This window comes from Mandrillus leucophaeus, unplaced genomic scaffold (genome assembly GCF_000951045.1).
Source record: "Mandrillus leucophaeus isolate KB7577 unplaced genomic scaffold, Mleu.le_1.0 Scaffold1238, whole genome shotgun sequence".
NCBI lineage: Eukaryota > Metazoa > Chordata > Mammalia > Primates > Cercopithecidae > Mandrillus > Mandrillus leucophaeus.
The window spans coordinates 86850-100795 of NW_012100743.1; the positions used below are offsets into that span (position 1 = coordinate 86850).

The window sequence follows — 13946 nt, forward strand, 5'->3', positions numbered from 1 at the left end:
AAAACCGTAAGAGATCATTTCACACCCACTAAGAAGGCTATAACAAAAAGATAATAATACATGTTGGCCACAGTGTGGAGGAATTGGAAGACTCTTGCTTTGTTGGTGGCAATGACAAATATAACAAGTACTTTGGAAAAGAGTTTAGCAGTTCTTCATAAACATACAGTTCCCACATGAGCCAGCAATTCCACTTATAGTATCAACCCCGAAGAAAAACATGTTTATCCAAAAACATGTGTAGCAATGTTCCTAGTAGCCACAATTGGAAACAATCAAAAAGCCAATGAAATTATAAGTGAACAAAGAAAATATGGCATATCCATACTCTAAAATATTATACTGCTGCAAAAAAAAAAAAAAAGAAGAAAATACACACTACAACGTGAATGAATCTAAAAACCATTAAAAAAAAAAAAAGTTATGCTCAGTGAAAGAAGTCACTTATACAACACCCTAAATTGTATGATTCCAGATCGCTACATGACTCATAAGCATTCTAAATATATTGGGATTTTACACCTTAAATAGGTGGGTTTTAAGTCATGGAAATCACATGTAATTATTAAACCTGTTACAATAATGGAAACAATAAAAATAAATTTTTCATCAAGAAAGTAGTTATGCTTTTAGAGATTTTAGATATTTAATTAAAATATTTTATCACATTTCTTTAAGTTTATCCTTCCTTTCTACTGTGGACTGATTATATGATTTTTTTAAAAACTGTCTTTTTAGGAAAAGAAGGAGTTAAATTGTCCCTGTTTGCAGATGACATGATTGTATATTTAGAAAACCCCATCATCTCAGCCAAAAATCTCCTTAAGCTGATAAGCAACTTCAGCAAAGTCTCAGGATACACAATCAATGTGCAAAACTCACAAGCATTCTTATACACCAGTAACAGACAAACAGAGAGCCAAATCATGAATGAACTCCTCTTCACAATAGCTTCAAAGAGAATAAAATAGCTAGGAATCCAACTTACAAGGGATATACCTCTTCAAGGAGAACTAGAAACCACTGCTCAGTGAAATAAAAGAAGACACAAACAAATGGAAGAACATACCATGCTCATGGATAGGAAGAGTCAATATTGTGAAAATTACCACAGTGACCAAGGTAATTTATAGATTCAATGTCATCCCCATTAAGCTACCAATGACTTTCTTCACAGAATTGGAAAAAGCTGCTTTAAAGTTCATATGAAACCAAAAAAGACACCACATTGCCAAGACAATCCTAAGCCAAAAGAACAAAGTTGGAGGCATCACGCTACCTGACTTCAAACTATACTACAAGGCTACAGTAACCAAAATAACATGGTACTGGTACCAAAACAGAGATATAGACCAATGGAACAGAACAGAGTCCTCAGAAATAATATCCCATATCTACACCCATCTGATCTTTGACGAACCTGACGAAAACAACTAATGGGACAGGATTCCCTATTTAATAAATGATGCTGGGAAAATTGGCTAACAATAAGTAGAAAGCTGAAACTGGATCCTTTCCTTACTCCTTATATGAAAATTAATTCAAGACGGATTAGAGACTCAAATGTTAGACCTAAAACCATAAAAACCCTAGAGGAAAACCTAGGTAATACCATTTGGGACATACACATGGGCAAGGACTTCACGTCTAAAACACCAAAAGCAATGGCAACAAAAGCCAAAATTGACAAATGGGATCTAATAAAACTGAATAGCTTCTGCACAGCAAAGGAAAATACCATCAGAGTGAACAGGCAACCTACAGAATGGGAGAAAATTTTTGCAATCTACTCATCTGACAATGGGTTAATATCCAGAAACTACAAAGAACTCAAACAAATGTACAAGAAAAAAAAACCCCATCAAAAAGTGGGCAAAGGGTATGAACGGACATTTCAAAAGAAGACATTCATATAGCCAACAGACCCAGGAAAAAAGGCTCATCATCACTCATTCTCAGAGAAATGCAAATCAAAACCACAATGAAATGCCATCTCACACCAGTTAGAATGGCAATCATTAAAATGTCAGGAAACATCAGGTGTTGTAGAGGATGTGGAGAAATAAGAACATTTTTTCACTATTGATGGGACTGTAAACTAGTTCAACCATTGTGGAAAACAGTGTGGCGATTCCTCAAGATTCTAGAACTAGAAATGCCATTTGGCCCAGCCATCCCATTTCTGGGTATATACCCAAAGGATTATAAATCATGCTGCTGTAAAGACACATGCACACATATGTTTATTGCAGCACCATTCACAATAACAAAGACTTGGAATCAACCCAAATGTCCATCAGTGACAGACTGGATTAAGAAAATGTGGCACATATACACCATGGAGTACTATGCAGCCATAAAAAAGGATGAGTGCATGTCCTTTGTAGGGACATGGATGCAACTGGAAACCATCATCTCAGCAAACTATGGCAAGAACAGAAAGCAAACACCGCATGTTCTCACTCATAGGTGGGAGTTGAGCAATGAGATCACTTGGACACAGGAAGGGGAACATCACACACAGGGGCCTATTGTGGGAGGGGGCAGGGGGGAGGGGGAGGGATAGCATTAGGAGATATGCCTAATGTAAATGATGAGTTAATGGGTGCAGCACACCAACATGGCACATATACACATATGTAACAAACCTGCAGGTTGTGCACATGTACCCTAGAACATAAAGTCTATTAAAAAAAAACAAAAACAAAAAAATGAACCTGTCTTTTTTGTATTAGCTATATTACTTTAAAATTACTTTTGTATAGACCATTGTTTCACCATTGGATACCCATTACATGTATGGAGTTCAAAACATGATTTTTAAATAACCACTCCAAAATATAAGATGATTTCAGATTGGTTACATTATGTAAATTCTTTCAAAATTAGTCTCTTAAAAAAAGGATGAAACTCATATCTACTATTGAGAAGATAAGCTGTCTATAAATACTACCTAGTAAAAAAATATTGTTACACTCACAAAGGGTCATTAATTACTGTCTTCAGTGCATTGAACAAGTCTGTACTTGACACTGTGTTGAAGCCCAATCTAATAGATGCTCCCCTGGCCTTCATTTGTGTAATGTTATCAGGTCGATCCTCCTCATACAATCAATGCCCACCATAGGGATCCCATGGTAGATCACCTCGTGATGCCATTGGATCCATCATGAGTAAAAAAAGCACTGGTTTTTGGATGACCTAAGACTGGATAAATTTTAGCAATATTATTCCTAGGAATAAAATGAGGAATGAACAACTAAACGCTCAAGTGACAGTGTTTTCTAGTTAAAACATTGAATTAAATTAAAATTGTGTTTCAGACTTCAGAGGAAGGAGCCCCTACTTCTGCTGGAGATGTAAGTGAAAGCTATATGGTGTGTGTGACTTCAGACTGAAAAAAAATTAAACAAGATTAACAGTTGGACTAAAGAAAAAGTGCAATCTAAATAAAATGTGCAGAAAAAATAAAAGCAGCACAGAAAAGGGATGAACATGTAAGAATGTTTTCTATTAAGTGCAGTCACAGAATGTGAAATGTGAGATGTGCAAGGCAGCAGGCAGTGGGGTGGTGGTGGTGCTAGGATTGCAGAAAGACAGGTCATACTTCATCATGAAATGTGTCATCACATTATGATTAAGATTAGGAATTTAATCCTACAGAAAATGCAGAGTCCCTGGTGATAGCAGAAGAGCTGTTATTTTTAGTGACGTTTGAAATAACTCTGCATAAAAAGAAAGAACAGGTGTAAAGTTATAGAAATAGGAGACAAAGAGACAGTCTATGAAGTTGCAAACAATTCGGTGAGACGTAATAACACCTGAAATAAAAGTACTCTGATTCTGAAAATAAAGAATGTGAATGTATATAAAAAAATGCCAACAATTATAGCTTATTATTTTCCCCATAGGAATGGAAAATAAATATAAAGAAGTTTCATTTTATTTTTATGTTTTTCCATAATACATTTTCAACAACCTTATTTCATGATTAATAATTAATGCTCTAATGGGCTATTACTAATATATTCAGTATTTGTACTCCAGAGTGATGCCAAGAAGGTCAATCTGGGGTATCCACTTGTATACCTGAGTACTGAGTCCTAAGGTATGTGGTCTATTCTCATCCAATCTCCACAGAGCCTGTTACAGAAAAGAAATATCTTATTCCATGAGTAGAACTCCAAAGTCATAGAATGTTAGAACACTAAAGATATTAAGAATAAGATCAGGGATGTTGGGTAATAAAATTACTCAAAGACTGATGTAAATAGAATGCCATCACTTCATTTTCTTAACTTCTATAATTAGTTATGTATGTAAGGAAATCAGGATTTTCCAAATAATAGCTTGGAAAAAATGAGATTATAGATGAAAAGTTCAAGTATTTGGAAAATTGTTAGGCTTTTCGAAAGAAGACCCATGTGCGGCCAACCATCATATGAAGAAAGCTTAACATCACTGCTCATTGGAGAAATGCAAATCAAAATCACAATAGATACTATTTTGCACCAGTCATAATGGCTATTATAAACTCAAAGGGTAGTACATGCTAGTGAGATTGTGTAGAAAAAGGAATGCTTATACTCTGTTAATAGGAGTGTAAGTTGGTTCAACCATTGTGGAAGACAGTGCAGCACTTCCTCAAAAACCTAGAGGCTAAAATACAATTCAACTCACCAATCTCATCATTGGGTATATACGGAAAGGATGAAGAATGATTCTCTTATAAAGGCACATACACATGTTTATTAATAGCAATAGTATTCACAATAGTAAAGATATGGAATCAATCTTAATGCCCATCAATGATTGACTGAATAAAGGAAATGGAATGGTATACATATACACCATGGAATATTATGTAGCCATAAAAAATAAATAAAAAAAAAAACCCACAAGATTTTGTATTTTACAGATACATAGATGGAGCTGGAGGCTGTTATCCTTAGTAAACTAGCATAGAAACAAAAATCCAAATATCACATGTTCTCACTATTAAGTGGAAGCTAAAAGATGAGAACACATGGAAACATAGCAGGGAACAACATACGCTGGGGTATATTGGAGGGTGGAGAGCAGGAGGAGAGAGAAGATCGGGTAAAATAACTAATGAGTACTGGTCATAATGTCTGGATGATTAAACAATCTATAAAACAAACCCTCATGACACAGATTTATTTATGTAAGAAACCTGCTCCTGTAGGCCTGAACTCAAAATGAAAGTTAAAAAATGAAATAAATTTAATTTTAAACACATAAAAATTCTAAAAAATTATATGCACGCAAAAAATTTAAATACTCATTATAATCCTAGTGAGAATAAGCAGTAACAATTTAGTAATGACCTATATGTTTATTTTGTTTTATGTATTTTATACTAGTTTCCTTCTTCCACATTGAATATTAATTTATTCATTTTTTAAGTGACATAGGAAGTATTTCATATAATTCTGATTGTCTATAAATTATTATATTAGAGTTTTGTGTCCTTTCATTGACAAAAAAGCAAGCTGATAAAATAAGCTAATTGTAAGGAATAAATTAATGCTACAAAGGGAGTATGTACAACTTCTTTCAAATTACAAATTATCAAGCACTACTTCGAGGAGAAATTTCAAGGGACAATTTCTGAGACAAATTCAGAGTATTATCAGTATTGCTAATTTTGGTTGCTGTTTCAGCATTGAAATGAGGAACCTTTTGGTATCATAAATAAAGATAGAGCTATTGAATAAATTCAAAATTGTGTTTTTCTGAATTTGATTAACTGATTGTTAACACTTAGAAAATGTGTTACAAAGTGTTGACTACAGTGATTAATATGTTCTACTATAGCCAAGACATTTTTATGTTTAAGTTACTAATTATGGAACTCCCAAGCAATCCTCATAAACTGAACAATAATTTACAGTGTTTAACTTTTACTTGTTATATCAATATTAAAATAACTGAGTTTTCAGCAAAACACATTAGTATAGGTCATTACAAGAAGACTATATCAGATAAGGAACTAAAAAGTAATTGACAAATACACGAATGTCACCATTTTATTCTATACAGAAGAAAATGTTTCCTACTATGTTCTATGGAGGGAACATCTGAACCTGTTCCCCCACCTGGCTTCCTTCTCTTTGACTCCTTCCTATAATTCCTTCTGCTGCCTCCATTGGGAGGAGTTGTTAATCTGATAGTGCTGACTCCTTGTGGGACTATACTTTATATAGCACAGCATCCACCTTCAGGTCAGGATCTATCCCCATCCTTTCTCTTTAATCTTCCTGCTTCAGACATTGGCTGGGCCCAGTTCAGCAGGGAGGCTGCTTTTACTCTTTCTCCAAATCTACCTGGCAGGTGGGAACTTGGACTAAGTCTGTCAGCCTGGGCCGTTCTTTCTCTGAATCATACCCTGAACATCACTCAGATAAGCCTAATCCAAAATGTACAGAAACTATATGAGGCTGGATTACGTGGCAAGCTTAAACTGCATGATGCAGGTTAGACATTTGCATATAGCATAAGTTTTTAATCATTCCTTCATTTAAGATGTTGGATTACTTCCAAAGTTAATTTTATGAATATTTTCCATAAATATTAAGTACACACATCTTGACTTATTTTTTCTCAGTATGATTACGTGAAACTATATTGTGAAACCAATGGTTATTTGCATTTTTAAATCACTAGAAACATTTTGCCAAGTGTCTTTTTTTCTTAAAATATACACACATATTCTGAGAATCTAATATTTAATTGAAAAGGAAACAACTTTGGTTAACAATTGCTCTACATAATGAACAATTAGAGAATCAATTTTACAACCATTGATTTTCATTCAAATCTTTCTGCAACTTAATAACAACAGTTACTCTTAGTAATTATCACTATTTACTACTGGTCATCCTTTTTCTTGTCCTTCTACACTTCCTACTATCTTCTGCCTCCTATTGGCACTATCACTTTCCCTTAATGTGAATAGGGAAATCTTTCAATACTATAGTAGGATGGCATAGAATTTTTATCAGTCTTACCTCAGCTTTAGTCTCTTTCAAAAATTATAAAGCACATAGAATTTGCATTCAACATAGATATTGTATTTTAACCATGGAATAAATTCTTAGTTTGATATAGACAAAAATCTGAAGAGATTGCTTATTAATGTACTAAAGAATGCTTACTTTCTACATATGTCTTAAAAGTATGATATTAATTTAAAATGTATGAGGGTCTTGTGTTCCTTTGAAAAGAATATCATCTTCTAAGTAGAATTCTTTCGTTATTGTAAACTAAGTTTACTACTATACAGATACAAGTGATAGAAACTATTTGGCATTTATAATAAGTGGATCGTTCATTTTCTCCATGCTTCTCTGTAGGGAGCTTTGGCGTCTAGACACAAGTTCCACCAGGAAGCTGTACTGAGTTGCTCGTCGTAAGACTGAAAACACCTTCTGTAATAGGGCATGTTTCTGATCTAAGATGTAAAACTCTGGTATCTCAGCGAAGAATGAGTTACATTCTTGAATAAAATCAAGTGAACACTGGATTTAGCTGCAAATATTATTAGGGGTACACATTTCTATCATTGAGTTATTCTTTTAAGTTAGAATACTTAAGATCTGCATCACTTACAGTAGAATTTCAGAATTCCTTTCATTTATTATTATTATTATAGTTTAAATTCTAGGGCACATGTGCAGCTTTCCCATCTTACTGGCAAAACTAGTATGTCTATTTTTATTCAAGTCCACAATATATCTGTCATCCACGACTCTTCAAGAGAATGTAATCTTGATGTGCTGAACAATCTGGTTTTGTTAAATGAAGAATGATATCTCAAGTGACTTGCACATGTTAGGTAATTAGTAGTGTTAGTAATCATAACAAAATAATCATAATTGCAAAATTAATATTTCTCTATCACTGAATATATAACAGAGACATTTTAAGTGTTTTTTCTGTATTAACATTTTTTCCACAAGACACAATATGAAGTGGGTAGTATTACTGTAAATGTAGGCATGATTATTTCTATCAACATTGTAGTTCAGTTTTCCATCATCTGCTACCAGATTCCATGCAAAATTTCCCAAATAGTCTGCTCTTTCTTTCTTTGTTTCTTTTGTTTTAATTACCTTATCATATATCTTCATTTCCTAACTCTTTTTAGTAGTTCTCAAATGTGCTTAATAAATAAATTAACTCCTAATAAGTATCCGGCTCTAATTTGCCTCTCAGCATCATCTGATTCTCACTCAGCCTTTCCCTGCAAACTCAACTTAGAGTCTTGAGAACTTTCCTCAATACTTTACCTTCTTTTCTTTTTTGTGTTTTCCTCACCTCTCATTATTTCACCAATTTCTGCACATTGTTCAACTCTCAGCTTCATTATCAGTGAGTCCAGGACACTTTCCATTATCTCCACTGATGCTATCTTGGCACTGGATTTTTCCTTGAGATAAAAGCTTTTGCACAATTTTTATTACTTGCACATATTCTGTCTTTTGAAACAGAATGTAATGTGTGTGGGGACAGAAACTGTGTTTACGTTTTTCCTCTTGCCTGTGGTTTGTGTTAAACTTTTATAAACATTCTTTTAATGAATGATCAATACCTTCTTATGTGTTGCATAATCAAGGCTTAAATTTAACCAATCCTATTTTCAAAGTCTTCTTAGTATCCCTCTCTATCTATAATAATGATGAAACTCACGTACTTGTGATGGTATCAGCAAGTTAACATGTACACAAGTTCCTAATTGGTATCTGCTTTACCCTGCCCACTGCCCATCTTTCTTTCTGTGTAACTCAAACACTCTGCATGAACACTGTAGAATTATTCCTACTAAAATTTCAAAGCCAACAATACAAAACCAACGAAATTATCTTTACCGTAGGTAAGGATTTGGCAGGTTTGCAGTGCAGTCCTCCAACAAAATCAACATTTGGTAAGACTGCATGAGGAAATTGAAAAGCCCAGGAGTTTTGAGTAAGTCATATGTCAACTTTCCCCGTTGTCTCAGATAAGGTAGTGGGTATTCCTGAGAAGAACAAGGAAAGGAAAGATGGATGACACAAGATAATTACATTAGATAATTTTCAGAAAGGGATTAGAATAATGTAGGCAAAAATGTAGGCAAAGTGTCTGTACTTTGAAATACATAAACATATAGTCAAATATTATAAGCATAATTTAATTTTTATGTAGTATATATTTTGCCAGTGTGTATTTATAAGAAAAGCAAAGTGATAATAGAATTTTGAGGGTCAAGTACACCGTAGCCAATGTTACATCAGAATACTCACAATCGTAACCAATTACTAAAATATTCTAGAGAGAAGTAAACATCCATTTCTTTACCCTTTAAAACTTCAATAGTAGCATGTAAACATTTAAACAACCCTTCGAGCTCCACGATCAACTAATTCTGCTGTACCCATAAAAACAATTTTCCATGAAATAGTCTCATTTCCACAATTCATTAAGCTAATCCTTTTATTTTTGGTCATTCAAGTGAACTTTGGGTATTTTGAGAGTGTGGCTGAAATCCTTGTACTCACTACTGCTTTTGATTCATGCCAGGGTATTAATCATATTAGCTTTTAAGTAAATATATTTGCAAATTACAGATAGAAAATTTTGAGAAATTATTCAAATAGAGATTTGTACCCAATCTTAATATGGCTCATATTTTATAATACACATAGTTTCAAAAAAAAAAAAACCATATAGATATAACAATGTTCAGACTTCAACAAGATGATTGATCTTAAAATAAATAATTTCCAATCTTTTAGTGAAGGAATGTAGAGACATTAGAAACCACAAATTATGCTTAGTGGTTTTGGCATTTGAGATAGAAGCATTATTTCTCTCAACTGTGAAGGAAACCTTCTGGTGACATAGGGACATATTTTAAATCCAGAATAAGAAAACTGAGGTATATAAGGAAAAATAATTTCTGCAATGTTGCATAGATAGTTGTTGTAAAAAATTGAGTAACTACTCAATCTACATGTATGCATTGAGTAAGATGTTTGTGGATGGGTGCAACTTTTTCTAAAATGAAAAAAATTAATAGTAAAACAGATGTGTGATTCTTTAAAGAAATATTAGGTGCACTAACTTACAGGTTTATGACTTCCTAGAATGTTCTGTGTGAGCAATGGCCACAAGGATTTAACTGACCTTATAATTAAAACTTTGCTATAATATCTGTACAATTGATAGATCATCTTGTGTTTTCATTTCATAAATTCACTTACAAAAACTCCACTACCAGCCCCGTGCGGTGGCTCATGCCTGTAATCCCAGCACTTTGGAAGGCCGAGGCAGGCATATCACTGAAGTCAGGAGTTTCAGACCAGCCTGCCCAACATGGTGAAACCTCCTACCTACTAAAAATACAAAAAATTAAGAAAATGTGCTGACATATTCCTGTAATCCTAGCAGTGAGCTGAGATTGGATCACTGCACTCCAGCCCAGAAGACAGAGACAGACTCCACCAAAAGCAAACAAACAAAACAAAAAAAAATTTAAAACACCAAGTACCCTGATTTTATTGCTTTATATAAGCTCAGCTTCAAAGACACAGGAAAGTTAATCTCCATGTTACCAATTGAAAAATTTATTTACCTAGAACTTCACTGGAAAACTGATCCCACTTCTTCATATTAAATATTTGGAACCAATATGGGAAATAAACCACATAGATCATATTTTTTTATCCTCTCCATGAAAGTCATTTGGTCACTTAATTCTGACATAACTACAGGTATGTAGGAAAGTGGAAATAGAAATCCTCCACTATGCTTTTCAAGTGTGTAGCCAGCAGAGAAGGGGAGACTGTACACAAAGGGTATGTCAAATAGCTCAGCCAGCAGCTCCCCACAGGGAACAATCGCATCTGCAGGAATAACATCAAATTTTGACTCCTGTAGATTCTTCATAAATCTCTTATTTGAAGCTCCATCCTTACAGAGCTTTCTAATTGTGTCATTAAATGTACAGATGATTTCTTGTACTTGTGAAAAATATGACCAAAATGTGTCTTTTGGAAGGTCTGACCATGATGGTATCCTCAAAGTCAGTTTTAGTTAAAGATGCAGGATAAACTTCAAGTTTAAGAGTAGATGGGCTGTTGGGATAAAAAAATGGAAGCTGAAGATGCCAATACAGTCACCTCATGACCCCTCTGGACAAGCTCATCCAGGATTCTCTCTATATTCATCCAATGACTGAAATCTGTGGGCCACACCAGTACCTTTCCATAACTCCCAAAACTAATGTAACAGGTCAGCTGTATCACCAAAAACACTGAAATCTACTTCATACACGTCCTGGTGCAATGCAATGCTTTTTCCCATTTGCTGTTTCTTTCTGTTGTTTCTTATGGTTATATCCATGGATAAATCACTTTTTCCCATTTGCTGTTTCTTTCTGTCATTTCTTATGGTTATATCCATGGATAAATCAATCACGAAGCTCAAATGTAACTTTTACACTTCAAAGTTAATATATTATCATTAGATTAACAGTCTGAGCATGTATGTGGCAAGAAGATAAATGAAGGTAGATGACCTGTTTACCCAAGTGTTTTAATGTCCCTTTTATAAGTGCTATCGTTGAGCAAATATCAATGTTCTTGTATGGACACATCACTTGTCTTATGTAATTTATTTTAGAAGAGTTTCCAGAAACATAACCATGAGAGGTTCATGTTTCTTCACTTTGTTTGACACAAAACTAAAGATAAAATAACAAAACGTGGTTCCAATTTTTTTAATATACTTTGTTTACATATAATTTATATACAGGACCTTCAGCTGAGGTGTGATGTGCAGAGCGGGCTGCCATTTTTGCTGTTTGGGTAACTTAGCTGTTCTGCCCTTCAAGCTTTGGAGAGTTCAAATATACTGGTGGTGGAAGGAATCCACCAGTTGCTGCACGTCTGCTCTACAAAAACATTGCCACAGTGCTTCTTTTAGCAGCTACCAGATTTTGTTCCTCTTCATTGGGTGGGACTTCCCAACAGAGGACTCCAGCCAATCCCATCAGTGTTCTTGGGTCTACAGAGATTTGAAAACTCCCTGTGGCAGAGCTCCCAGAAAGAGGTATGGGCCGGCATCTTTGCTGTTTGAGTGACTCATCAATTCCAGTCCGTAAGCTTGGAAGAGCCCAAGTTGACTGGGATGAAAATGATACACCAGAAGAACACAGCAAGCACATAAAAATGGGGCCAGATTGCTTTCTTAATTGAGTTCCTGACCCTTGTCCTCATTACTGGGTGGAGTCTCCCAACAGGGATATTTGGCTACCACCACTGGCATTCACCAGCTGACAGAGTTTCCAGGCATCCCTGGTAAAGAGACCCCAGGGGACAGGGCAGGCTGACATCTTTGCTGTTTGGGCAACTTAGCCATTCCAGCCTTCTAGCTTTGGAGTGTCCAAGGCAACAGGGGCTAAAGTATACCCCAGGACAACACAGCTGCTTTATGATAATGTGGCTACACTAAATAAGCAAGTCCCTGATACCATTCCTTCTGACTAGGAATCTGATCTCCCAACAGGGGTCTCCAGCCACCGCTTAGAGGTTGTTTTGTGCCAGATCTCTCTGAGATGGAGCTACCAGAGAACAGGGCAGGCTTCCATCTTTCCTGTTTCTCAGCCTTCACTGGTGATACCTCCAGGTACTAGAAAATCTGAAGTGACTAGTGACTGGAGTGGGCCCCTAGCATACCACAGCAGCCCTACAGAAAAATGACCAGAGTGTAATGTGGTTGCCTGCTCTTGTATGTCCTCATCAGGCAGATCTTCCCGGACTGGGTCTCTAGCCAACACCTGCCCAATATATCTAGCTAGTAGCAACTTGAAACTCCTTGGAGAGAGCCCCTGGGGCAACAGAAAGCCTCTCGACCACTGCCTCTGAAATGGAAGTTTCCTTGCCTCCTTTGGACCAACAAAAGAGCAAACACACTGAGCCACTGCTGACTTGTGTCTCTCTGAGATGAAGACATAGCAAACAAAGTAGAAAAGCAGCAAACCAACTGATGTGGAGCCCAGAGGGGTGGCTGCAGGAGAATCTGTAGCAAAGTGTGGCCATCTCTCTAAGTTCAACTTTCATGAATAAGAGACCCTAGCCATTGGGTAAGAGTCAGATCCGATCCCTGCATGGTGATCCTGCACATCAGATGAGGCTGGTCTGATTTGAGCACTCCTTGATCTTCCACTCTCTCCTGGAGTCCCAGTCTTGTCTTGCCTACGTACAGGGCAGTCTTGGGTGTCCTGGGGTCCCACACCATAGTTTCTGCAACAGAGGAACAGGCCTGACTGATAGAGAGTTCCACTGAGGCAGCCCCTACAACTGTGCACCAGTCTGCATGTTCCCTCCCATACTGCAGCTTCCACTGAGCCTACAGAAACTCCTCACACCACTTTGCTGAGTGCATGTCTGCATGGGTGGGATTTGCTGTACCTGACCCAGCAGCACACAGGAGTACAGTGCATCCCTCCATGCCCCCCCCTCCACCACTTCACTCAAATCACCCTGACAGTCTTTGCAGCATTGCAGACGGAGTCTTGATGAGCACAGAACCAGAAATCCCTGTCCGGCCAGTGCCCACCTTTTTGCTGATGTTGCACAGAGGACAGGGGAGCCTCCCATACCTTGAGTGATCACTTCTGCTTGCAGGGCAAAGAGAAGGCACACAGACTTGTGCTGGCAATCACCCCACTCTAAACAAACACCACCTCCAGTGTGACATAACACAGTCTGCAGCAGGGGCCTTCCACTTCCCTTCCAACTGCTTTGCTTCTGCCACTGTGGTGAACACTCAGAAAGAGGCAGACACTCCTGCACTCAGTAGCACTCTGCTGCAGTTGCCACACCTTGATCGCCCCAGTGTGGTAGGCTTAAAGCCTTGAAAAGGCAGAGAACAAAGCTGGG

The 13946-nt window shown here is 36.5% G+C and overlaps 1 protein-coding gene across 1 annotated transcript in view; it reads right to left on the bottom strand.

The window, feature by feature from the left end:
* Positions 1 to 13946, bottom strand: part of LOC105533285 (UDP-glucuronosyltransferase 2B9-like) — a 46847-nt gene that overhangs the window by 5224 nt on the left and 27677 nt on the right. Inside the window, 3 exon segments of the mRNA XM_011971680.1 lie at positions 2981 to 3102; positions 3105 to 3151; positions 3154 to 3201. Coding sequence (XP_011827070.1) covers positions 2981 to 3102; positions 3105 to 3151; positions 3154 to 3201 — 217 coding nt within the window.